Raw genomic sequence first — 25,402 nt, forward strand, 5'->3', positions numbered from 1 at the left:
TAATACTGTTTCAGCCTCCCAAGCTCATCGTTTGTGGACACCCCTTCAGCACTTAAATACATACCAGCCTCTCTTTTACACTGCCTCACCCATTCAGAATTAAAGGGTACAATGAATTTGTAATGATTTACCCGTTTAATTATAAATATTATATTTACTCTGTTTTTGTCTTTGATTTTATGTTATGTTATTATTATGTATGTTTTACCCTGTAAACGGTTTTGATCAACAAACATTGTAAAAGCGGTATACAAACAGTTGTAAATGAATGAAAGCACCCATCCAGTGGGGACTGCTCTCTGATTTCCAGGGGTAAAATCCCACACCGCTGGCCCTCTGCTTATGGGGGCCATAATCTTAAATCCAGCCCTGCGCTACCTTTGGAAATGTCAAACAGGCCTGCTGGTTTCCTCCCTCACCCTAAACAGGGCCGAGGGAAGGGCGCTTTTTAACCACTTCGGCAGGAGGGCACTTTTAGGCTACGATCTTTCATTCACCCGGGTACACGGCCTTCACACTTGTCCCTGAAGTGCTTAAAAAAAGCGAGCGAGGCCGTGCCAGTGCACGAAAATGACGGCACCCGCTCGGGCGCCCCCGCTGGCTGCTGTTCCGCGGCGGAGCCTCACGAGGGCGAGGGAACGCCGTGGCCGCCTCCCAGCGCTGCGCAAGGCCCGGCCCGGCCAGGGAAGGGCGGTGGCAAACGGCCTCGCACTTTCGTTTTCGGTTCCGAGGGCGGCGGGCAGGGCCGCGAGCTGCCCGGGCGATGGTGCGAGGGCGCTGAGGCGAGAGAGAGAGAGAGAAGGCCGCGATTCCCGCCACCATGCGGCCGCCGCCGCCGCCGTGGATCCTGCTCTGGCTCTCCCTGCTCTCGCCGCGGGCCGCCGCCGACCATCCCGGCAAACCCGAGCAGCCGGCTCACGGTGAGCGCCTCCTTTGCCCCCTCTAGCGCCGGGCCCGCTCCGCCGTTAGGGCGGCCTTCAGACCCCCCCCCTCCTCCTCTTGCCAGCGGACAGGTTGTCTGGTGGAGACCGAGACCCCTGCCCGTCCCCTCCCCGCTTCGCCTGGACGCGCAGGGTGCAAATGCCGGGCCAAAAAAGAAGACAAGTGGCCCATCTAGGCTGCCCGGCAAGCTTTTCAGGGGTGTAACTGCCGCTCAGTGCCGCTCACCCCCTCGCCTTCCGTTGAAGGTTGTAACTGCCGCTCCATGCTGCTTACCCTCCAGCCTAGTGTAACTGCCACTCAGCGGCACTTACCCCTTTCTCTTCTGTTAAAAGGCCTCATTCCCTAAGGCATTTCTCCCATTCTCCGTCTATGGGAAAATGCTTTGATGAATCAGGCCCCAAGGTTGCAACTGCCACTCCATATTGGTTACCCTCTAGCTTTGCGTTTAGGTTTGTAGCTGCCGCTCTGTGCCGCTTACCCCCCCCAGCCTTCCGTTTAAGGTTGTAGCTGCCGCTCTGTGCCGCTTACCCCCCCCCCCCCCCCCTCGCCTTCCGTTTAAAGTTGTAGCTGCCGCTCTGTGCCGCTTACCCCCCCCCCAGCCTTCCGTTTAAGGTTGTAGCTGCTGCTCTGTGCCGCTTACCCCCCTTCCGTTTAAGGTTGTAGCTGCTGCTCTGTGCCGCTTACCCCCCTTCCGTTTAAGGTTGTAGCTGCCGCTCTGTGCCGCTTACCCCCCCCAGCCTTCCGTTTAAGGTTGTAGCTGCCGCTCTGTGCCGCTTACCCCCCCCCCCCCCTCGCCTTCCGTTTAAAGTTGTAGCTGCCGCTCTGTGCCGCTTACCCCCCCCCAGCCTTCCGTTTAAGGTTGTAGCTGCTGCTCTGTGCCGCTTACCCCCCTTCCGTTTAAGGTTGTAGCTGCTGCTCTGTGCCGCTTACCCCCCTTCCGTTTAAGGTTGTAGCTGCCGCTCTGTGCCGCTTACCCCCCCTTCCGTTTAAGGTTGTAGCTGCCGCTCTGTGCCGCTTACCCCCCTCGCCTTCCGTTTAAGGTTGTAGCTGCCGCTCTGTGCCGCTTAACCCCCTCGCCTTCCGTTTAAGGTTGTAGCTGCCGCTCTGTGCCGCTTACCCCCCTCGCCTTCCGTTTAAGGTTGTAGCTGCCGCTCTGTGCCGCTTACCCCCTCAACCTTTCATTTAGGCTTGTAAATGCTGAGCCATGCAGGCTACCCTCTCGCCTTGTGTTTAGGTTTGTAGTTGTTGCGCCATGCAGGTTATACCTGTGATTTCTGTTTAGGTTTATAATTGCAAGTTACTCCATGCCATCTGTTTAGGATTGTAACTGCTGCTCCATGCAGGTTGTACTTAAAGCTATTACAGGTTACTCTGTTTCTTTTTTTCCATCCTCTTGCCACTATGGATCCTCTGAGTTTATCCCACATATTGACTTTCTATTACAAAATGCATAATTAAATTTATTTATTTATTTTTTATTTATTTAAATACTTTTCTATACCGAAGATCATGTACAAGTACATATCGGTTCGGTTTACAGTGAACCAACAGTTGGAAATTACATCAAACAATAAGAACATAAATTCTAGAGTTTATTGCTGGAGGATGTGGTGAAAGCTGTTAGTGCAGCTGGGTTTAAAAAAGGTTTAAACAAGTTCATGGAAGAAAAGTCCATAAACCATTATTAAGGTGGACTTGGGGAAATACTAAGCAGCATGGAATCTATCCACCTTTTGGGATCTTGCCAGCTACTTGTAACCTGCAGGATCCTGGGTTTCTGGCCTAATCCAGTATGGCAAATCTGATATTCTTATGTGTGACCTTGGACAAATTCCTTTCTCTCTCTGTACATCAATGCTAATCCCAGCCCTGTTGCTGACTCTGTGATCTTGGGCAAAACCTTTATCTCCCTCTGTTGCATTTCTAATCCTAGTCTTGTCACAGACTGTGTAGGACCATAGGCAAGTCACTTTATCTTCCTGTGTCTCGTTTCTAAGCACCAACTCTATTACTGAATCTGTGCGTGATCCTGTGCTACATTTTATGCTTTTATTGCAGTGTAGTTTATTGCATTGGTGTTTCTATATTAATTATATTTTAACCTGCCTTGTATTTATTATATTTGTAACATGCCATTATTAAGGTAGGCTTGGGGAAATCCACTGCTTGTCCCCGGGATAAGCAGCATGGAATCTATTGAATTTAGGGATCCTGCCAGGTACTGTGACCTGGATTGGTCACTCTTGGAAACCGGATACTGGGCTTGGCAAAACTTATGTTTTTATGCTCTTATGATGTAGTTAAAGAAAGGCAGAAAATCAAATTTAAATATTAGAATGATCCTGGGTAAGTCCCTGTATCTCCCTTTGCTGCTTCAGTTCTACTCCCCAACTCTGTCACTCACTCTCAGGTCAAGACTCTTTATCTCTTTGTGCCTAAATGCTATTCTCAGTACCGGGTCTGCTGCTTTTCCCTTTCTCTGGCTGGTCAGAGAGGTGTTTATGATATGTAGGGAGAGAGCAGAGGGCGATCAAGGTGTAGAGGGAGAGGTGAAAGGAATGGCAGAGTGGGAGAAGAGAGGGAGAATAGGGAGCTGATGGCCGAGTTGCAGAATTCAGGGGTGAAGGACATTTACTTGTCACTGTTATTGTTCAGAATGTAAACCGAATTGATCAGTAATTCTGTTATTGGAAAGTCAGTATAGAAAAGTGCTAAATAAATAAATGACTACCAACTGGCAGGCCTGTTATGTTTCAAATAGGGGAGGCTATCGGCTGTCAAGGGGGCCAATGCAATAAGAAATGTGCTTGTATTGAGTGCCTTTTTTTTCCTAATGCACGCGCAGCCACATCCCTGTGTACCCTGGTGCAATATATAAATGAGAGGCAGCGTAAAAAAGGCACAGTATGGGAGAATGTGCGTCTCTGGCGCTCAAAAGGTCATTGCATCGGGTGCCCACAGTTGCAGCAGGTGCTCGATAAGAGTGTCTGTTGTGATCACACTTGCTTTGGTTATTTTGCTGAGGTGCTAATTTCGTATGCTGCACTTTATTATATCAGGCGCCCATTGTTACGGGCTTCTAAACTGTGAGGTCATAAGAAATGTGCGTTTCTTTTTGAGCCAATCAGTATACATTTATTTTTCGCCACTGCAAGCAGTAAATTCAAGAGCCAGGATGATACTAATGAGGAGGACACATTTATCACAACACAGAGGACCTTATTTTGTAATGCATCTCATGTGCCGTTGACTGTACACCTCCAAGGCTGGAGTTAAATTCCCCACATAAAAAACATGTGTGTTGGGCACCCAGCACTTTCCTGCGTTGGGAGGTAATAGCTAATGTCCTAATCTCCTCCTCCTCCACGCCCAGGATTTCCGACTGGTCCTGCAGACAACCCTCCTTGCTAAACTCGACTACTGCAACACACTCCTATTAGGCCTGGGGGGGGGGGGGGGGGGCTGAGCACCAGCGTAGGAGGAGGGAGGCGAGCTGCTTGGGGGGGGGGGGGCTGAGCACCAGCGTAGGAGGAGGGAGGCGAGCTGCTTGGGGGGGGGGGGCTGAGCACCAGCGTAGGAGGAGGGAGGCGAGCTGCTGGGGGGGGGGGGGGGCTGAGCACCAGCGTAGGAGGAGGGAGGCGAGCTGCTGGGGGGGGGGGCTGAGCACCAGCGTAGGAGGAGGGAGGCGAGCTGCTGGGGGGGGGGGGGCTGAGCACCAGCGTAGGAGGAGGGAGGCGAGCTGCTGGGGGGGCTGAGCACCAGCGTAGGAGGAGGGAGGCGAGCTGCTGGGGGGGGGGGCTGAGCACCAGCGTAGGAGGAGGGAGGCGAGCTGCTGGGGGGAGGGGGCTGAGCACCAGCGTAGGAGGAGGGAGGCGAGCTGCTGGGGGGGGGGGCTGAGCACCAGCGTAGGAGAAGGGAGGCGAGCTGCTGGGGGGGGGCTGAGCACCAGCGTAGGAGGAGGGAGGCGAGCTGCTGGGGGGGGGGGGGCTGAGCACCAGCGTAGGAGGAGGGAGGCGAGCTGCTGGGGGGGGGGGGGGGCTGAGCACCAGCCTAGGAGGAGGGAGGCGAGCTGCTGGGGGGTGGGGCTGAGCACCAGCGTAGGAGGAGGGAGGCGAGCTGCTGGGGGGTGGGGCTGAGCACCAGCGTAGGAGGAGGGAGGCGAACTGCTGGGGGGGGGGGGGCTGAGCACCAGCGTAGGAGGAGGGAGGGGAGCTGCTGGGGGGGGGGGGGGCTGAGCACCAGCGCACTGTGACTGTGAGGCTGCTTCTGCTCTGGAGAGGAGATGGGTCCCGGAATAAGCTCCTATGTTTGCTTCCTCATCCACCTGAGATGAGTGGGTGAAGGCACTTGTTTATAATCGACAGCCCTAATGATAGCATGTGGGGAGAGAGGGGTATGATGGCAGTGTGGGGAGGGGGGAGATAATGTAGGAAATTACAGTGGTGTGGTGGGGGGATGGCTGTACGGAGAGAGAACTTTTGTTGGCAGTGTGGGGAGGGGTGAGGGAGTAGGGGTTGATGACAGAGTAGGGGTGAAAGATGAGAGGGAGAGCAGAGGTTTCTGATGTCAGGGAGGGAGGTGAGAGGGAGAGCAGAGGTTTCTGATGGCAGGGAGGGAGGTGAGAGGGAGTGCAGGAGGCTCTAATGGAAGAGTAGGAGGTGAGAGGGAGAGCGAGAAGACTAATTGTAGTGCGGGGAAGGGGAGAGAGCCATGGGATTGGTGGCAGTGTTGGGGGGAGTACAGAGGAGCTTATGGTAGCATAGGACAAAGTGGAAGATCGCAGGAGAGGAGGGGGAAGTGTGTGGGATGGTTGGCAGTGTGGGGAGAGGAGGGGAGAATGCAGGGCTGATGGCAGCACGTGGAGAGGAGAGAATAGGAGAGTGCGGGACTTGGTAGGGAGATGGAGAACATGGAATTGATGGCATTTGGGTGGGAGAGAGTGTGAAATTGATGGCATTGAGGGGGAAATTGCAGAGCTGATGGCAGTGTGGGGAGGAAGGATGAGGAGAGCGTAGGATTGATAGCTGATGGAGGAGAGCACGGGAGTGCTGGCAGAGTAAGTAGGGAGGTGGGGGAGGATGGTTTTAGAGACCAAAACAATGTCCAAAATAATTTCAGGAATGGATAACAAAAAATAATACAAAAGAACAAATCCAAACCCCACTGTTAAATTTTAAATATTGAGGACCGTCATATAACGACTTCAATTGAAAATATCAGTAGCAGTCAGAACCTTAGTTCGGTTGGGGTCATTATATGACAATCCTCAATATTTAAAAATGATTTAGCAGTTTTAGAGACCATATAGGTTCCTTCTTGAGATCCTAAGATAGGGACCTAAATCTTCACAACGTTTATGCACAGCTTCTTTCTTTATCGCTCATGTTGAGCAACGAAAAGTGAGGGGTTGCAGAAATATTTCCTATCACAAATGTGACAGAGAAAGCTTTTTGCATAAAATTTAATCTCTGAATTTCTTAAGGGGGGGTTTCAAAGATTTTATCACATTACAACCAAAAAGTAACTGATTTCCTAAAAAAACATCAGGTATTAAGCAAAAAAGATATTGTTAAAGATGCAGTGGTTCAGCCTTCAGAATGCTGGTCTCAGAGGTCAATTCTACAGTTTTGTCTTTAAGTCACCAGACACAACTGATTCATGGACCAAATGGTCTCGCATGGGCCTTCTGATCTGTACAGTGAAGAGCAAAAAAGATATAATTGCGATGGAGAAGGTACAGAGAAGGGCGACCAAAATGATAAGGGGAATGGAACAGCTCCCCTATGAGGAAAGACTAAAGAGGTTAGGACTTTTCAGCTTGGAGAAGCCAAGGCTGAGGTCTAGAACGGGTAGATGTGAATCGGTTATTTACTCTTTCAGATAATAGAAGGACTAGGGGGCACTCCATGAAGTTAGCATGTGGCACATTTAAAACTAATCGGAGAAAGTTCTTTTTCACTCAACGCACAATTAAACTCTGAAATTTGTTGCCAGAGGATGTGGTTAGTGCAGTTAGTGTAGCTGTGTTTAAAAAAAGTATTGGATAAGTTCTTGGAGGAGAAGTCTATTACCTGCTATTAATTAAGATGATTTAGAAAATAGCCACTGTTATTACTAGCAACAGTAACATGGAATAGACTTAGTTTTTGGGTACTTGCCAGGTTCTTATGGCCTGGATTGGCCACTGTTGGAAACAGGATGCTGGGCTTGATGGACCCTTGGTCTGACCCAGTATGGCATGTTCTTATGTTCTTAGATGTCAAAATGGAACCTAAAACATCATTGCACGATGCCATATAACTGGTTCAAAATCGATGCCGTCCGCCCAAGGCTGAACAAAGTCAATCAGAACTCAGTATTCGAGTACTTCAGCATCTTCTATTGGATGCCTTTGATAGCTCTATCTGATATCGGCAGGCCATCAAAACTGCACCATGGCATCTAACGCCAGCAGTGAAATGTCAACACCGTAAATACTAGGACGCTCGGATCTCTTCTTATTGTGGCGTAAAGAGAAGATAGGATGATAGATGCCTCCAAAGAGAGAGTTAAACACCACACCAAGAAACTTTAATCAAATTAATTCAAAATACAGGTCACAGCCCCTCCACCCCCACCAAAAAGAAAAAACAAAATTCACAAAAAATAACAAACTGGCCAATCAGCATGCCTCATCTGTCACCTGACAATTCATGTCTCTCTTCAGTAGGTCTTATTGAATGTTGGAAGCTTATGTCAATACCCACTATAAATGTCGAGCTCTGTTAAGGGGGAATGGATTTCCCATTGCCTCTCAGATTAAGGGGATGAAAGAACACTGCAGGACTTTGTTTACTGCCTACATGGGATCAAGTTTAGAGATGAGATGCACAGTTTAGCCAGAAGGCACCACCTGGCTCCAGTTTGTGGTCACAGTATATATACAGGAATTATAAAATTCTTCCAAGGCTTATTCACATTCTACTCCTGCAGCCCCCAACACTCCCCACAATAATCTGTTTCGGAGGAGGCCCATGGTTAATGCATTTCATATCCCGGTGAGTTCACACGTTCCACCGCCCCCTGTGAAGCCCTCTCATTCTTCCCCTCCTCACCCCACCCAGGTTCAGGCCTTACTGTCTTCCTCCAGTCCCTCCCTGCATAGCCCTCTCTCCGTCCTCCTCCTCCCCCCTACTGCTGCCTTCCAGATTCCTATGGTGGCCAAAGATGCCTTCATGGACTAGTCTCTTCTGGGGCTTCTGCTCCTGCCACCCTCTCCTCCCAGGCCCATCAGCTGATACAATCCACTTATCCCAAGCAAACCCCATATATAGGTATACTGGACCCTCCGTGTCACAGTGTTAGACCAGCCCAGAAGTCAGACCATGCTTTCTAGAGTGCATCCATTGAAGGGGTATGTGTGAAAACCTCTGGGGGTTATCTTTGGAAGCAGATGGTATATTTTTCCTTCCTGGCATAGGCATCTTTCTGCTGCAGGAAATGGGGAATAACCAGAGTGAGACTACTGTGAAATGTGTGTGTATGATGCAATAGATTTATTTTTAGCTAGGTTGAACATTTTCCTGACTCCTGTGTTGATGGCTGAGCTGCTAATCTCCACCCTTCAACTCCTTCCTTTTCTCTACTTTGTTGAATCCAGGTAAGACTGAGGCCCTCTGGATAAGTAGAAGAAATAGATTTTTATTACCAGAAATTATGGGTCTGAAGATATCCCCCAACGAGGTTGTTACAAATTTAGGGATGAAACTAAATTTTTTTACTCAACGCACAATTAAACTCTGGAATTTGTTGCCAGAGAATGTGGTTCGTGCAGTTAGTATAGCTGTGTTTAAAAAAGGATTGGATAAGTTCTTGGAGAAGAAGTCCATTACCTGCTATTAAGTTCACTTAGAGAATAGCCACTGCCATTAGCAATGGTTACATGGAATAGACTTAGTTTTTGGGTACTTGCCAGGTTCTTATGGCCTGGATTGGCCACTGTTGGAAACAGGATGCTGGGCTTGATGGACCCTTGGTCTGACCCAGTATGGCATTTTCTTATGTTCTTATGTTCTTAGATAGAAAATTATCATTAAAGCCTCTGTGGGCTGAGCTGCTTTCTATGGACTTCAGTTGAGTTTCACCATTTTTGATCTGTAAAGGATTTAGTGACTATCGTGCATGCCTATATTATAAGTAGATTGGATTATTGCATTATGCAAGGGTTTCTCAGGGATTAGTATGAAGCGTTTGCAGCTGCTTGGCCAGTGGTGGGAGCGTGCAGTTATGATCACATCATCCCAAGTTTATGTGAATTCAATTGGCTGCCAGTGGAAGCTAGAATCCAGTTTGATAGTGGCATTGGTTTTTTAATGGGTTCTTCAGGCTACCTTGCTAAATTTAATTTCAAGTAACATTCCTGCCTGATCACTAAGATCATCTGAACATCTTTTGGATATTCCGTCTTCATCTGGCAAACCGACAGCAGTTTGGGGTTTGTTTTTTTTTGCTATTATGCTCCATTTTTATGGAACAAATTGCAAGGAAGAACAGAATTACTCAAAATGTTGTCTTTAAGTCACCAGACACAACTGATTCATGGACCAAATGGTCTCGCATGGGCCTTCTGATCTGTACAGTGAAGAGCGAAAGACAGAGTAGATGTCAAAATGGAACCTAAAACATCATTGCACGATGCCCTACAGCTGGTTCAAAATCGATGCCGCCCGCCCAAGGCTGAACAAAGCCAATCAGAACTCTGCATCCGAGTACTTCAGCATCTTCTGTTGGATGCCTTTGATAGCTCTATCTGATATCGGCAGGCCATCAAAGCTGCACCATGGCATCTAACGCCAGCAGTGAAATGTCAACACCGTAAATACCAGGACGCTCGGATCTCTTCCCCAGTGTTAGTGTCGGTGGACTGGATATTATACTACTTTTAAAATAAGCTTGGCAGGCCGAAAAAAGGATCTGCTGTGCTGGTTTTGGCCCACGTCTGTCCAAGATAATACTTTGGCCCTCTGCTTTCTATTTTCCTATTAGCCATCTCATTACCTAACCTTTCCTAACTACTTTTTGTCTCCCAGATGTTCTTGCACAGTTGATTATGGACTTTTATCCCTGTAGGGTTTACCCCTATATACTTTTTGTACTTATGGGAGACAGCAGCTTGTGTCTACACCTTACATAGTTTAAATGTTGTTCCAAGCAGAATTTGATTCTGTGTCTACAAATTCCAGTACTTTTCTTGGATGGATGTAAATCCCCCCCCGGTCCCTTAATTTTCCCCATCCACCTTCCCTGCACCTTTTTTCAACCACACATCCTATTCTTTTGTGAGAAGAATTTAGTCTGTTCCCCTGTCATGTGCAAGCAGCACTTCAGAGAAAGTCACAGGACATGCACTGGCTCCAGGATTCCTTACAGTTCCACACCCCTAACAGACCCTCCAGATCCTCCTACAAAGGAACCCTTGGCTGTCCCTGTCCCATCCTCACCCATCACGTATCCACGAAAGGATGTGCATTATCCCTCGCAGGGCCCTCTATCTGGAACTCCCTGCTCCCTGACCTGCGCCAGGAGCACTGCTTACAGAAATTTAAAAAAAAAAAAAAAAAAAAGCTAAAAACCTGTTTTTTTTTCAAGCAGGCATTCGCATAGCTCCACCCCCTCCTCTCAAATCGTTACGCCTACCCCTTCTCCCTTCTACATCCTCTTGTGATACTGTAAATAGTTGTATATAAGCCACTCTTGTTGACATATTATGTCGTTTCCTATTTTTTCTTCCTTTCTCTTGTTAAGCTCTTCTGGTTCAATGTATTTCCCATTACTTTGTTAATCTGTTCAATGAAAACCCGATATGATGTGAAAACGAATATCGGTGTAGAAAAATCTCTAAATAAATAAAATAAATGTCCCTACCTGTCCAAGACTCCTCCCTAACTCCTTGACTCGTCCTTGAATGTTTACTCTCGTTAGTCAAATCATTTCTACCTTTGTGCACCGTCGGACCCAGTTTACGCTTCCTTCATCTTTCTTTATCTAACCCGAATCCGTGGTGCACCCCTGCGGGCTTTGGAATCTGGAAGGCCCTGGTTATTTTCCCGCTTTACACCCTTCACTATGCAGTCTCCTATTAGAATTTGCTTTTTCTTCCTCGGACGTTGCTTTCAGGGGTTTTGCTGTAGAGCAGGGCTGGTTGCAGGTGTGTTAGGTTCACCTGAGGCTCGTATTACCACCTTTTCCTGCATTCTCCCCCCCTCCCCAATTCAACTTTCCAAAGTTAATATTGAGCATTAGTATGAATAAAAATTCTGCATTTATGATAAGATTTGTTTTACATGAAAAAGGAGACTATGACATTGATTGTGGTACAGCAGTCATTCTCATGCCGTTCTTCACAGCCACGCTCATGATGCACACAGACGACAACAGGAAAGACCTGCAAGGGTGTCGTTTCTATTATCTCAGAGATCGCATGGAATAAAACGTTCTCCTTCATTTCATTTTAAATGGGATCGATTTTCAAAGGAGCTATGGGCATAAATGTAACCTACTATCGTAGCCAATTTACAAAGCCATCTTCATGCCAAAAGCACGCTTGCAAATGTAAAACTTATGGACAATTCAGAATTCAATGGCATAATATTGTAGCAAGTTTCGAAAGCCTGCTTATACAGATAAAGTGCGTTTGCACATGTAAAATCCAGTTTTCTGCGCATAAATGCTTTTTAAAATCGGGCCCTTAGGTTGTTTTTGAAAGGATTTACATGCATAGTGCGGGGCTTTTGAAAACTTTTATGCTCATAACCTGTCCTTGAAGGTTCACTCTCTAGTATGGCAGCACTGTAAATGATCTTTGCTCGTACGCTGCGACTCGAATGTGTTGTAAACTGCTTTGGGTGACTCATGCGTTCAGAAAAGCGGGTGAGAAGTCCCAATAAATCCTCTAGCAAACAGCTGCCTCTGAAAATGGTAAAAGGACTGCCTTTGTTTTTAATGCAACGTATGAGCAGCCATCTCTGGGTAGGAAGCTTTAACTGTGGGCGCACAATGCTGGCTTCCATATAATTTATTTATTTATGTGAGCCTTATTTTCTGCCTCTTTCGATAAAACTATTCAGTGCGGATTACAGAATTATACATATGTAAAACCGGAAACAAGTACATGAGGCAGCATGTGCGAGTATATATGATTGAGCATGAGAGACAGTATGCATGTACATGACTGATCATGACAAAGATCGTGTGTGTGTGACTGAGCATAGCAACATAAGAACATGCCATACTGGGTCAGACCAAGGGTCCATCAAGTCCAGCATCCTGTTTCCAACAGTGGCCAATCCAAGTCACATGTACTCGGCAAGTACCCAAACATTAAATGGATCTCAAGCTACTATTGCTTATTAATTGTTCATGGATTTTTCCTCTAGGAACTAACTTATCCAAACAGTTTTTAAACCCAGTTACACTAAATGCTGTAACCACATCCTCTGGCAATGAATGCCAGAGCTTAACCATGCGCTCAGTGAAAGAATTTTCTTCAGTTTGTTTTAAATGTGCTACTTGCCAACTTCATGGAATGCCCCCTAGTCCTTTTATTATCTGACAAAGTACATAACCGATTTATATTAACCTGTTCAAGTCCTTTCATGATTTTGTAAACCTTTAAAATATCCCCCCTCAGTCTTCTCTTCTGCAAACTGAACAGCCTTAACTTCCTTAGCCTTTCCTCATAGGGGAGCCATTCCATGCCCCTTATCATTTTGTTCACCCTTCTTTGCACTTTCTCCACTATAACTATATCTTTTTTGAGATTCGGCGACCAGAATTGTACACAGTATTCAAGGTGCGGTCCCACCATGGAGCGATACAGAGGCATTATGACATCCACCGTTTTTGTTGTATTTTATTTATTTATTTATTTAAAGGTTTCTCTATACCGATGTTTGTTTAGAAACATCACATCGGTTTACAGATAACTTGAGAATTAGCAGCAGTGCTTTACAATTGTAAAAACATGAGCAATATAATTAACAGAAAAAAAAGGGGTAGGTAGGGGAATTTTCCGTTCTCTTCCTAATAATTCCTAACATTGTTTTCTTTTTTGATTGCCACAGCACACTGAGCCGACAGTTTCAATGTATACTCTCACTATGACGCCTGGGTGGTAGCTCCTAATATGGAACCTAACATCGTGTAACTATAGCAAGGGTTATTTTTCCCTATATGCAACACCTTGCACTTGTCCACATTAAATTTCATCTGCCATTTATACGCCAATCTTCAAAGCTCGCAAGGTCCTCCAGCAATTTATCACAATCCACTTGAGATTTAACTAGTCTGCATAATTTTGTGTCATCCGCAAATTTGATCACCTCACTTGTCGGACCCCTTTCCAGATCATTTATAAATATATTAAAAAGCAGCTGTCCAAATACAGATCCCTGAGGCACTCCACAGTTTACCTTTTTCCACTGTGAAAACAGACCATTTAATTCTATTCTCTTTCCTGTCTTTTAACCAGTTTGCAGTCCACGAAAGGGCATCACCTTCTATCCCGTGACTTTTTAGTTTTTCTTAGAAGCCTTTCATGAGGGACTTTGTCGAACGCCTTCTGAAAATCCAAATACACCACATATACCGGTTCACCTTTGTCCACAAGTTTATTCATTCCTTCAAAAAAAAATGTAGATTTGTGAGGCAAGACAGAGCGTTTGTCTGTATATATGATTGAGCATGAGAGACAATAGCTCAGTCATATATACACAGATTGCGTATATATGACTGAGCATAGAGACAGCGTGCGTGTGTATATGACTGAGCATGACACAGATTGCGTATATGTGACTGAGCATTTGAGATAGAAAGGAGAATGTTTGTGTACAACGATCCCCGCTCTCTTAGAAATCCACGACAATCTCAGGGCATCTGGAAATCAAAAGTTCCAGGTATCTTCATTAGTTTTAATTTATTGGGTGTTATTTGATGTGGCTAATGATTTTGGATATTTTATTGCCATTTGGAATATTTTTTTAGATGAGTTTCTAATTATTGGATGTTTCATTTGTCAGCTGTTTTGAAATATTTATTCTTTATATTAGTATAGTTAACTATTATGATTGATGGCTTATATTTCTTGATTTTATTGTTTGATTCTTCATGAGGTTCTGTTTTTCCTCTGTTGCATTGCAGAGTCTGGCTTGTTTATGTCCAGTTTTTGTCTGCAGGTTTCTGTTTTTTCTTTATGGTCTGTTTATTCTGAATTTGGTGAGGGTCTGTTTGTATTCTGCTAGCTTGTAGTTTCTGTGTAGGGATCTAAAGCGGCCTGGCTTGTTCTGTTTTCCAAAGGACCAAAGTGATTAGAAAAGTAAAATATCCAGCCAGCAAGGGTAGAAAAAAGCATTTTACATTCAGTTTAGTGAATGGAATATTCCAGCTTTGTGTGTATGTTATATTTTATTTTGTACAATACAGGAGGAATAGAAATGCATTTCACACATTTTCTCTCTGGTGTTGCATAGTATGCAAAATCTGGCTTCTCGGGGTTTCCCGTTTAGTTTTTTGAATGAAGGCTTATGGTGCCAGAATTGAACTGGCACCATAAGCAGGGGGAAGCTGCTTGATAAAAATAAAACTGCATTTAACGGAGCTTTCCAGCTCCTGGTGGTGTGCGGTGTTCAGGGGAGGGTGCACTTTTTCTCTTGGCCATAGGTGCCAAATGGCCTGGCTCTGGCTGTAGGCAACGGCTTAGCTCACCTCCTTCTTAAACCAGCCCAGGACCCCTGCTCTGGGTGTCCTCAGTGGGTACTTTTGTGTCAGCGTTTTATGTGGGAAGCTTCTGTGACTAACCAGTAAAGTCTGCACACGTCTTGATTCAATCTCTGATGGCCTGCAGCATGCGTCCCTCCTCAGGGGGACACCATGTCCATGAACACCCCTTACATGCAGCTAGAGGTCTCGTTTCTGTTGTTGTGGTTTGTGTGACGTCGATTTAAAAAAAAAATTCAACCATCAGATTGCCTTTCAGGTAATTTTTATTCCATGGGCCAGTTTTGGTTTGCAGCTGAAATTGGGGAAGTGGTATCCTGAAACTTTATCCCTCCTCCCAGCTTGTAGCCCTGTCATTCCCACGCCTGACTGACCCGAGAAGCAGAAATGGCTCTGCCACTGAGTCACTGGGCCAGCCCCACGCAGTTCTTTCTTAAAATCGATCTAAATTTCCTGGATTTTCTTTGTAGCTTTGAACGATGTCCAGCAGTCTGTTCTGGGTTACTCAGTGTATGATTATGGCTTGATCTAGAAGCAGGCAACTTCGCTCCTCAAGGAGCCTAAACAGGTTTGGTTTTCGGGCCCATCAAAACATTGACTAGTTCCTTAGGCAAACTCTGTTCAGAGCACAGGCACGCCACGCGTGGCCCTTCCATTTCTTTTTCAGAATACGTTTCTGCTGCAGGGAATGGAGGAGTTTGTGTTGCTTGAAGATCTTGAACCCTTGCAGATGCAGCCCAGAATCCTTGCTGTCGGTCCTGTGCTGTTCCTTTCCAGAACTAGAACGGTGCACGTGAGGGGCAGATACGTCCTGCTGAGCTGCAGAGATCCACGCGCTCAGCGACTTCCTCCTTCAGCAGGATGTGTGGAGTGAAATCTTTAGACTTTACTGGAAGACTTGAACGGTCAGCAGTTAAACGATTGCAGCTGGTTCACGGAGTCGGGGCAACGGAGCCGGGCATTTTTTGTCTTTGTAAGGCAGGCCTACGGGCTTCGCATCCTGCTGCCTGCTTGCAGTTTGTTACTTTTAGAAGTTGTTTTTGAGGCTTCGTTTCCTGCACAAGATGAAGGGAAGCGTTCGTATCATGCAGGCGGTTAATATTATGACGCAACAGGATGGTAATATAGGAAATGATGACAGAACTTGGCCCATCCAAGTCTGCCCTGATGCGATTTTTCTGCTTGGGTAGATGGGCACGCGAGCTCCCATACTCCACCCCCATCCTGCTGTTTGCCTGAACTTTCAGCCCTTTTCCTGTCACTGCTCTCCCTATCAGTCCCAAGCATGCCCAGGCTCTGCCAACATACACGCTCCAGAGACCCCTGCACTCCTCCCGACATTGGGGAGGGAAAATCTTATTCATCTGCCTAGGTAGTTAGCAAATATCTAGGCAAATGGTCTGTTGCAAACTTATCTTCAGAGTGCTGAAAATACACACAGGGTTCGCAACACATTTTAAGCACATTAAAGAGACGTGTTCCGATGTGGGGGTGAAGTACACCCTCAGAATGAGATTGTTAAATGTACGTGCATACTCCGCCTCCCCCCGTGTGTGTGATCCCAGAACCCTTGGGGGACTGTGGCCTACCCAGGGATCGCGGCGCTTAGCAGCACTAGCACCGCAAGAAAGGTGATACAAGATAGCTGCGGCAGCAGGCAGGCGCCGCCACGGGAATAGCCAAATGGAGGAGCGCAGACCCACACTGCGACTGCCAGCAAATCTCCCAGGCATCTCGCTCAGAGGCAGGAGGTGCACAAGATGTGGGACAAAACTGGTCCCTGGTGTAGCAGGTTCCTTCGGCCTAGCTTGAAGGCCGTCCTGACCCGGGCTCATGGGAAGAAGACCTACTCTCCCCCACCCCCTGGCTTAACCTGCACTAGGGGAGGGAAGCTAATTGCCCTCCCAGGAGAAAGAGGGTATAGGCTCCTTTACCCTCTCCCATGGATACGGTGGCAGGGGGAAGCCCAGGACTCAAAGGATCAGCCCCGATAGAATTGCAGCCCATGCCCGTGGGGTCCTCGCAGGGAGGTTTTTTGCCCACGGTTTGTAGTGATGATGCATCGGGGGGGCTTCCCATAGAGGTCCTATACTCGCCGGTAAAGGAGGCTCACGAGACCCCTTCTTCTGTTTATATCCTTACCTAAGAATCCAGGCAAGGCTCCTGGTCAGGAGACGCTTCAGAGCATGGGGGTCCCAGGAGAAAGGTGAATGCTTCTCAGATGATGCGATATCGACAAGAGTTAGACTGTTCAGAAAAGAGGAACTTTCAGCCCTTATCTTGAGCATGTTGTCTGCCCTAAGGATAATGGATCCAAAAGATATTGCAGAAGGAGACCCAGTTCTTCAAAGAATAAGAAGGCCTCTGAAGGCTTTTCTGTTACCTAATGCCTTAAAGCAAATGGTGTGGTCTGAGTGGGATAGTCCACAAGGGGGAAATATAGTCTGTATGCCTGGAGGAGAAAAACGGTCTCCTCAGGGTGCTCCACATAGATGCCTTGGTCTTGGTAGAGACATGTAAAACAGCTGTCTGTGTAGAGGGAGGATCCTCAGGACAGGAAGATGGAATCCATTTTAAAACCGACCTTTTCGATAACTCCATTCCCTTCCAGGCATCCATTTGTCAAAATGATGTGGCCTGAGCAGCCTTACACCGAATCCAACAGTTTCCAGAGAACATGAAAATGGCGCAGCTGGAGTCGGCCATTGCATTCCTGGTAGACGCTTTGTGTGACTTAATAAGAACATCCTCCTAGGCATTGGCCTTGGGGTTGGCAGCAAGGAGGCTTCTATAGCTGTGGAACTGGGTTGCAGATTCAACGTCCAAAACATGCCTTTGTAAGTTACCCTTCAAGGGTGGCTTACCTTTTTGGGAGAGGACCTAGAAAAGCTGGTCAAAGATTTGGGGGAATGAAAACCCCAAAGATTGCTGGGAATGAGATGACCTAGGCTCTGGAACTTGTGCAGATTCAAGCGGGTTAGGTGATTTCCCCACCCCCTCTCCAAGCACTGCGCAAGCTAAGGCTCACCCCTTTCCAGGGGCTAGAAGAACTAAGGTGGAGCCTCCCTGCAGTAGCAGGGAGAAGCTGTCCAACACATGCAGCGCATCCCTCTGACAAACAGCGCCAGTAGACTGCAGCCTCTTACAGTATTATTCAGAGTGGGCCTGAATTTATTTATTTAAAAAATGTATATTCCACAACTTCCAACAACAGAGTTCAGAGCAGAGTACAATGTAACATACTTAACATGCAGACAGACACAATAAAGCATATTAAATCAATGGGTACTGGACAATGTTCGAAAGGGATGTGCCCCAGAATGTGCGAGGCCAGTCCCTGTGTACGTCCCAACTCAGGAGGGAAGCAGTAAGGGATACACTCACCAAGCCACAGTGCCTTCGGGCTATAGTGCCAATGCCTCCTCAAGAAAAGGAACAAGGGACTTGATTTATTTTGTGGTGCCAAAGAACGATAGTTCTTTCCATCCTGTTCTGGACTTAAAGGGAGTCATCAAATGCCTCCATATACCCCACTTCCAAATGGGGATAAACGTATCTGGCTACCTAGCAGGGTATGTTCAGCGGCGTGGTCGCATCGCTGAATGTACCCGGCTATCTTAAGGTTAGCTGGTTTTTGTCTAACCGGCTAACTTTAGGACAGCTCTACAGCCCAACCAGAGTTAGTGACTAACTCTGCTTTACACGGAAATTCCCCCGATTTATGCAGCTAAAGTCTAGAATTTAGCTGCAAACAACATTCAGTATCGCTGGGTAGCTATTTAGATGGATAACTTTTCAGTTATCTGTCTAAATGGCTTTTGAGTATCAACCCCTATAAATATCCTTGGCCTCATTCTCTCGGACAGGCAGACACTGGCTGTGCTTCACGCACACTCCATAAGAGCACAGGCAGCAGCATGGTTGGAGGCATCTTTAGGTTTCTTGGATGAAATCTCTAAGGTGGTCACCTGGTCATCCATGCAATTCTTTAAGAAATTTTATAAACAGGACGTGCAGGTCAAGGTAGATGCGGTCTTGGGGATGGGAATCCTTGATTAGCGTCCAGTCAGATGAATCCAGAACAAGTGGGTTATGCACCTCTACCAGCAGATGGAGATGGAGCAAACTGACGTCACAGTACATACATATACCCCTGCAGTGACATCAGCCTGGCAGTATTCTCCAGCAGATGGTGGTCTTGCATCTCCCTACTGTGGAAACTGTTATAAAGAATAAAATCACAAAACATTTAGATAGACATGGTTTGATGGGTCACAGCCAGCCTGGATTACCCAAGAGAAGTCTTGCCTCACAAAACACTCACACTCACACTCTTTCACACTCACACTCTTTCACACTCACAGATTTTCAATCAGACACTTAGTCATACAGGCTCTCAGTCACTCACTTACATACATGATGTTGCGCACACACACACACGATCTCAAACACACATGCTTTCTCACTCACTCACTCTCTTTCTCCTCCCTCAGAACTAGCAACAGCAGCAGCCTCCTCCACTTCCAGCCCTCGCGGCCTCAAGAAAGGACTCCCATCCGCCGCAGGGGCTGCTCCGTGCCGCTCTTCTTCAGGCCACGCCTCTCTTGTCTTCTTCGGGCCGATGCTGCACGCACTAGCATGGTCTCTTCTTCCTGCACGCATGGCTGCTGCATACCACTTCCTGTTCCAGACCGTGGGGAGGGAAGAAGAGACCATGCGGGTGCCACTGACTTCAGCTCTCCTGCCGCGTTCCATCTGGGCTATCAGCATTTTAAGCCCGAGCGGGGGATAAGTTCCTATTTCTCTGGGGAAGGGGGAACAGCTGGGTCAGTGGAGGATCAGGAAGTGTGGCAAAACACCTGCATGTGCTTGGCGACGCACTGGTGTGTCGCGATACACCGGTTGAGAACCGCTGTGCTAGAGATCTGGATGGCACGGATGGTGATGCCGATCCCGATTCTCGTGAGGATGGTGAAATTCCTCCAGGATTAGAACCGTATAGGACTGATTTCCCAGACCTTGAAAATGCTGGGAGTATCTGGGGCAGATCCCATGTCTGAGTCAAAGAGAAATCCCATTTTTGTTTCTCTGCGCAAGGCCTCTTGTTTTTTTTTCCCTGTGATGGAGGCCATTCCAGAATTGATTGATCTTGAGTGGGGAGCCCGGGAGGCTAATTTCAAAGGAGATCAGATTTTGGAAGGCCTGTACCCTCTGGATCCAGTGGTGAGAGAGAGTTTATGTTTTTCGAAGATGGATGCACTTGTATGAGCAGCCTCCAAGCGGACGACTATCCCTGTGGAGAGAAGAGCAGCCTTGAAGGATGTACACGACAGGGGGATTGAAACTATCCTTAAGCAGGCATTTGAAGCGGTGGCGATAACTTTGCAAATTGCATCTTGTTGTTCCCTAGTGGCTCGCTCTTGTGTACTTCTCTCTCAAGAGGTTGATGGCTCTGGGGTGAATTCCAGGGCAGTTATGGAAGCAGCGGCCGCCTTCTGGGCTGCAGTTTGGTCTGCACCTCAGCCAGAGGGGTGGCTTCGGTAATAGCAGCCAGGGTATCAGTTATGGCTGAGAAATTGGTCGGCTGATGCGACCTCCAAGGCTAACCTCACGATATTGCCCTTTAAAGGCTCACTTGTTTGTCAGCAAGTTGGAGAAACTGGACCCACAAAACAACAAGGAAGATTATCTATCAAAGCCGTGAGGTAAACAAAATAGGGATAGATCTCAAGTCCTTAAATGTTTATTATTATAAAAGCAAGTTGCTCAATAATAGCCCGACTCTGGCTATGTTTAGCGGCGGCATGGTAAGGTAACCTAGCTGCACATTTTCCTGTAACTACACAAATCAGCAGTTCTTTTGTTATAGAGACACTTTAAACAAACTGTGTACTTTTCCCACCAGTCGTTATATATTCCTAAAATGACGTATCGGACAGGAGTTCATAAACAGCAAAGATTTCAGCGTGATTAGACCGGGATACCAATAGATGGTTACCAATCACCAGGTTCTGCAAGACAGTTTATGATTGATATAGTGCTCATACAGCCCCTGAAGCAGCCCTTTTTATGTGGCGAAACTCGGCTGGAGTCGGGCTATTATTGAGCAACTTGCTTTTATAATAATAAACATTTTTTAAGGACTTGCTCTGTCCCTATTTTGTTTTACCAGTTGGAGAAACTGGCCAGTAAGTGGGGCAAATAATCTGTTCCTTGATTACCGGAGGATAAGAAGCAGATGGGTGGAGGAGCCAAGATGGGCGCCGGTGAGGAACGCTGAGAAGAGCTCCTCCACCACGATTTTCCTTGTTACCTTTTCGGATTTCTGATGCCGCATACAAGCGAAAGGCCACGTTGCGGGGTGCTAGTGTAAGCTCCCCGTCACTGGAAAATCTGCAGCCGTGGATTGAGGGGTTTTTCTCTCCCACCCCAAGAATGGCTCCGGAAGTGATCGCTTTAGGGAACGACGCTGAGCAAACGCCATCCCTTTTGATCAAGGAAAGATCACTGACCCCCGGGGCATCTACCATGCCGTCTCCCCCTAAATGTGAGTTTCCTGAACAACTGCTTATGGAGGAGCAGTGGCTAACCCTGATCAGGTTTTGAACCCCGAGGAGCCTGAATTCATTCTTGGTGCTGCAGGGGGATTGAGCCCCGATGGGAAAAGCTTTGGAAGGGGCTATTTCCTCAACTGTAAGTAAAACATCTGCCCTGCTGGATCAGCTTGATTGTGGAATAAGGAGCAGAGGTGGTGCAGACTTGACTACTATATTTCCAAATTTGGGTTTGGTTAAACCCCCAGAAACCGCGCTAGTTTATGTCCTTAGAATCTACTATTTCTAATCTCAGGAAGATCTTAATGGATACTAACTCTAAGGTTTTGGTTAATGTTAATTCTATCTCTCAGTTTGGGACAAAATTTGAAGTGGTAGACTCACGGTTTACTGCAGTGGAGCAAATTCAACAAGGTTTGGTTCAATCTGACCTGATTGCATCAAAGAGGCTGGAAAATATTGAAAATACTCTGAGGAGTTGCAACTTGTGAGTTTTGAATTTCTGGTTATAAAATCTCTGCCTACTACTGATTTATTCAAAAGTTACCTTTCTCATGTTTTGAAAATTCCTGAAATAGCTATGGCAGTGATTACCAAGTCATATTGTCTTCCTAAGTCTGATGGAACGGTATTAACGGATTCTCCTGAAGAAGCCTCAGTGAATTGAACTCCATTTCCGGAACAATCGCATGAGATTGTTAGTTTCTAGAAGGGGAACTCTGTTGGTCTCATTGGCTTTTTAATCTGATCAAAACACCATTCTTCGATTCTTTTTCCGCAATCGAGAATCCATGTTTTATGGTCCGAAGATATGGATTTTTCCAGACGTTATAAGATCAATTTCTATCAATGCGTGATGAGGTTCTTTCAAGGGGGGCTTATTTCTTATTGCAGGATCCATGTAAATGCCGTGTTAAATTTGGGAATGTTAATTATCTCTTTTTTGAGCCTTCACAACTTTGTGTATTTCAGCTAATAAGACTCTGATGTTAGGCAGTAGATGATTATTGGGTGTTTCCTCATCTATTTCCTTTTACATATTTCATTATTTGCTCTTTATAACCCTCCCCCCCCCCCCCCCCCCCCCCCCCTTATTTCCTTAGTCAGGCACAGATTACAATTTCTTTTTCCTGTCTTGGATACCATTTTCTAGCGAATTATGTACATTTAATTGTAACTGTATCTGTTTCTTCCTTGACATGTATGAAGTATTCCTTGGTTGTCTTACTGTAAATGCAATCAAAAAGAACATTAAAAAAAAAAAAAAAAAAGCAGATGCCGTTCTCCTTTAGCATGAGAGGTCGGGCTAGGGGAGCCAAGCATTTTCGACCTTGTAGAGGAGCGACCTTTCAGAAGGTCTCAGGCCTTTCGTCCCAGACAGCCAAGAAGGGGTGCGGGCTCGGGGTAATGGATCCTCCCAACGAGGGTTTGCCAACCTCCCCTTGGGAACAGGAGATAGGGGGATGCCCCTCTCTTCTATGGGAGGTGGGTCGAGATCACATCGGATCAGTGGGTCCTGGAAGTGATACGAGAAGGATATGCGCTGGGGTTTCGCAGTATTCCTCGCAGTGTGGTCTCTCCCTGCCACTCCCTGCAAAAGAAGCAGGCAGTGGAGGATACGTTGGCAAGGCTCCTCGGTCTGAGGGCTGAGATTCCGGTGCTCACGTCTCACGAAAATATGGGGCAATATTCAGTTTATTTCGTTGTGCCCATAAAGTTCATCTTGACCCTGAGGTCTGGTGGCCCCCAGTCCCCGTCTATTAAATTCCTAGTGAGCTAGGATCAACCTCCTTAAACCCCCCAAACCTTAATTTGAAGTCCCCGGCACACACACTAAAGGCCTGAGTTTAAAAAAACATTGACATGCTTAACATTAGGTTTTACAGATATAAATGCACTTTACCCTTGTAAGTGGGCTTTTGAAAATTGCTACATTATTATGCCATTGAATTGTCCATAGGATATTCACGTGTAAGTGCACTTTCTGTGTGCAAATGGCTTTTTACAATTGCTATGATAGTATGTTACATTTACACGTGTAATTCCTTTTGAAATGACCTTCTACGAATTACCTAGCTTTGGTTTGTTTTTTTTAATTGAGCGCACACACTGATAGGTGAATTTTTAAAGCCTGTGGCGTGTGCCAAAACAAAGAGGGTACGCGCAGAAGTTGGGCCAGTGCAGGTTGAGTGGATTTTATGATAAATCTGTTTTTATTTTTTTAAAAAACATACAATAATGAACATTACAATATATATATCTGATTACATACAGCATATTTTTGTAAAACTCTTATGTTCATTTTTCTCTACCTAGTCCATTTAACTCCCATCCCTTCTCTCAAAACCAAAAACCACCCCTCCATTCTATTCCTCCCTCCAAAACCCAAAACCACCCCTCCATTCTATTCCTCCCTCCAAAACCCCAAACCACCCCTCCATTATATTCCTCCCTCCCTTCCTCCCTGCACCAATGGAGTTCTTAAATAAAAATACATTAAAGATCTTAACAAGTCCTTAATAAAGTATATTAAAAATCATCTGTTAGATATCTATACGATTAAGAAAAAGACTTTTTGAGTCATGTGGTAATGTTAGTATAAAGGGTAGCCAAATTGCATTTATTGCTCTTCTAGTTCTAATTGGCAGAGTGGTATTGGTCAGAGTTTCCATGGTTAATAGATTTATTATAGAAGAATGCCAATATATTATAGAAGGATTTTCTGATGTTATCCAATTTGTCAATATAGCTTTACAAGCCAACAAAAAAAACCTTTATAATCCAAAGAATCGAGCTCTTATTTCCTTTGAAAGATTTTGGAATAATTCCAAAAAGTGCCACTAAAGATGAAAAAGGAATTTTAAATCCCACAACCATATTAGCAAAACGGTAAACTTTCTTCCAAAAAATTTGAATTATTGTCAACTCCATAAAGAGTGACCCAAGTGCGCTGAAGCTCCTCCACATTTGATACATATATCTGAATTAGAAAAACCTGCTCTGTATGCTTGATGTTGAGATATGTACATTCTATAGATGATTTTATATCGAGTCTCATGTAGAAGCATATTGCATGTAATTTTTCGTGTCATGACAAAAGCAGCCTTAAGCGCTGCAATAGATAATGACTGTTTAAGTTCCGACTGCCATTTAAGTTGTACTTCTTCCAAAGACCAACTCTTTAATGAGTCCTCCAAATGTTTGTATAAATATGAAATGGAACGTTTCTGAGGATCATCTATATCAAAACAACTTGTAAGAAATTGCCACTTGGGATCCGTGAAAGTTGGTGAGCCTATTGATATCACATATTGACTAGCCTGAAGATATTGGAAATAATCAATAGGTCGGAGTTTATAAAGAATACGGAGTTCTGAAAAATTAAAAATAGATCCATTTATATTAAATATCTGTCCAACGCATCTGAATCTAGAACGATCCCAAAAACAGTAATGTGAAGTAGATGAATTTTTGGATAGCATTGGATTACCATAAAATGGAAGAAAAGGAGATATTTTGTCAGATAATGAATTCTTATTTAATAACCATTTCCAAGTTTTTCGTAATGGTTGCAGTAGGAGATCTGATTTAATTGTGCTTGACAAGGAAGCATAAGGAACATGTAGAGCAGAGCTTTCCAAAGTGTGTGTCGCGACACTTTGGTGTGTCGCCTGAGGTGTGCCGGTGTTTCGCGCAAGCCCGGTGCACGTGACACACCGGCAAGTGGGAGCCAATGCGGCCGCCGGTGGAGCTCATCCCACTGGCGGCTGAGCAGTGAAGAATCGCAGCCGGAAGATCGGTAAGGCCGTGGTGAGTTCACGTCACCACGGCCGAAGAAAAAGAGCACGTCTAAACGTGCAGGTGCGCCGCCTCCTTCCTGCCCACGCAGCCCCGGAAGAAAAATGTTGCTGGAGCCGCACGGGCAGGAAGGAGATGAAGCAGCCGCATGCAGAAGAGGAGCCGCGTTGTTGCAGCGGGCGAGAAGAGGCCCGGTAGCAGGGGCCCCACCGCGGATCAGATCGGCCCGAGAAGATCAGAGTCGCCGCGATCGGCCCGAGAAGATCAGGGCCGCTGCAGAGCCGATCCTGCAGCGACCCGTGAAGAGGAGGCCCAGAGGTAAGAGAGAGGCTGAGGGCCCATAGAGTGAGTGTATG

At 46.2% G+C, this 25,402-nt stretch overlaps 1 protein-coding gene across 17 annotated transcripts in view; it reads left to right on the forward strand.

Moving 5' to 3' along the window:
• Positions 1 to 577: 577 nt before the first annotated feature.
• LOC115076834 (serine/threonine-protein kinase DDB_G0283821-like) overlaps positions 578 to 25,402 on the forward strand; it is a 118,376-nt gene continuing 93,551 nt past the window's right edge. For 4 of the 17 annotated variants that reach the window (XM_029578779.1, XM_029578773.1, XM_029578775.1 and 1 more), the window contains exon 1: positions 590 to 920. In XM_029578779.1, the coding sequence (XP_029434639.1) occupies positions 821 to 920 (100 nt within the window). In that variant the 5' untranslated portion in view covers positions 590 to 820. Of the gene's footprint in view, positions 921 to 25,402 lie in introns of all 17 variants that reach the window. The other 13 variants (XM_029578778.1, XM_029578784.1, XM_029578777.1 and 10 more) reach the window with 6 other exon arrangements.

Source organism: Rhinatrema bivittatum, chromosome 15 (assembly GCF_901001135.1).
Source record: "Rhinatrema bivittatum chromosome 15, aRhiBiv1.1, whole genome shotgun sequence".
Taxonomy (NCBI): Eukaryota; Metazoa; Chordata; class Amphibia; order Gymnophiona; family Rhinatrematidae; genus Rhinatrema; species Rhinatrema bivittatum.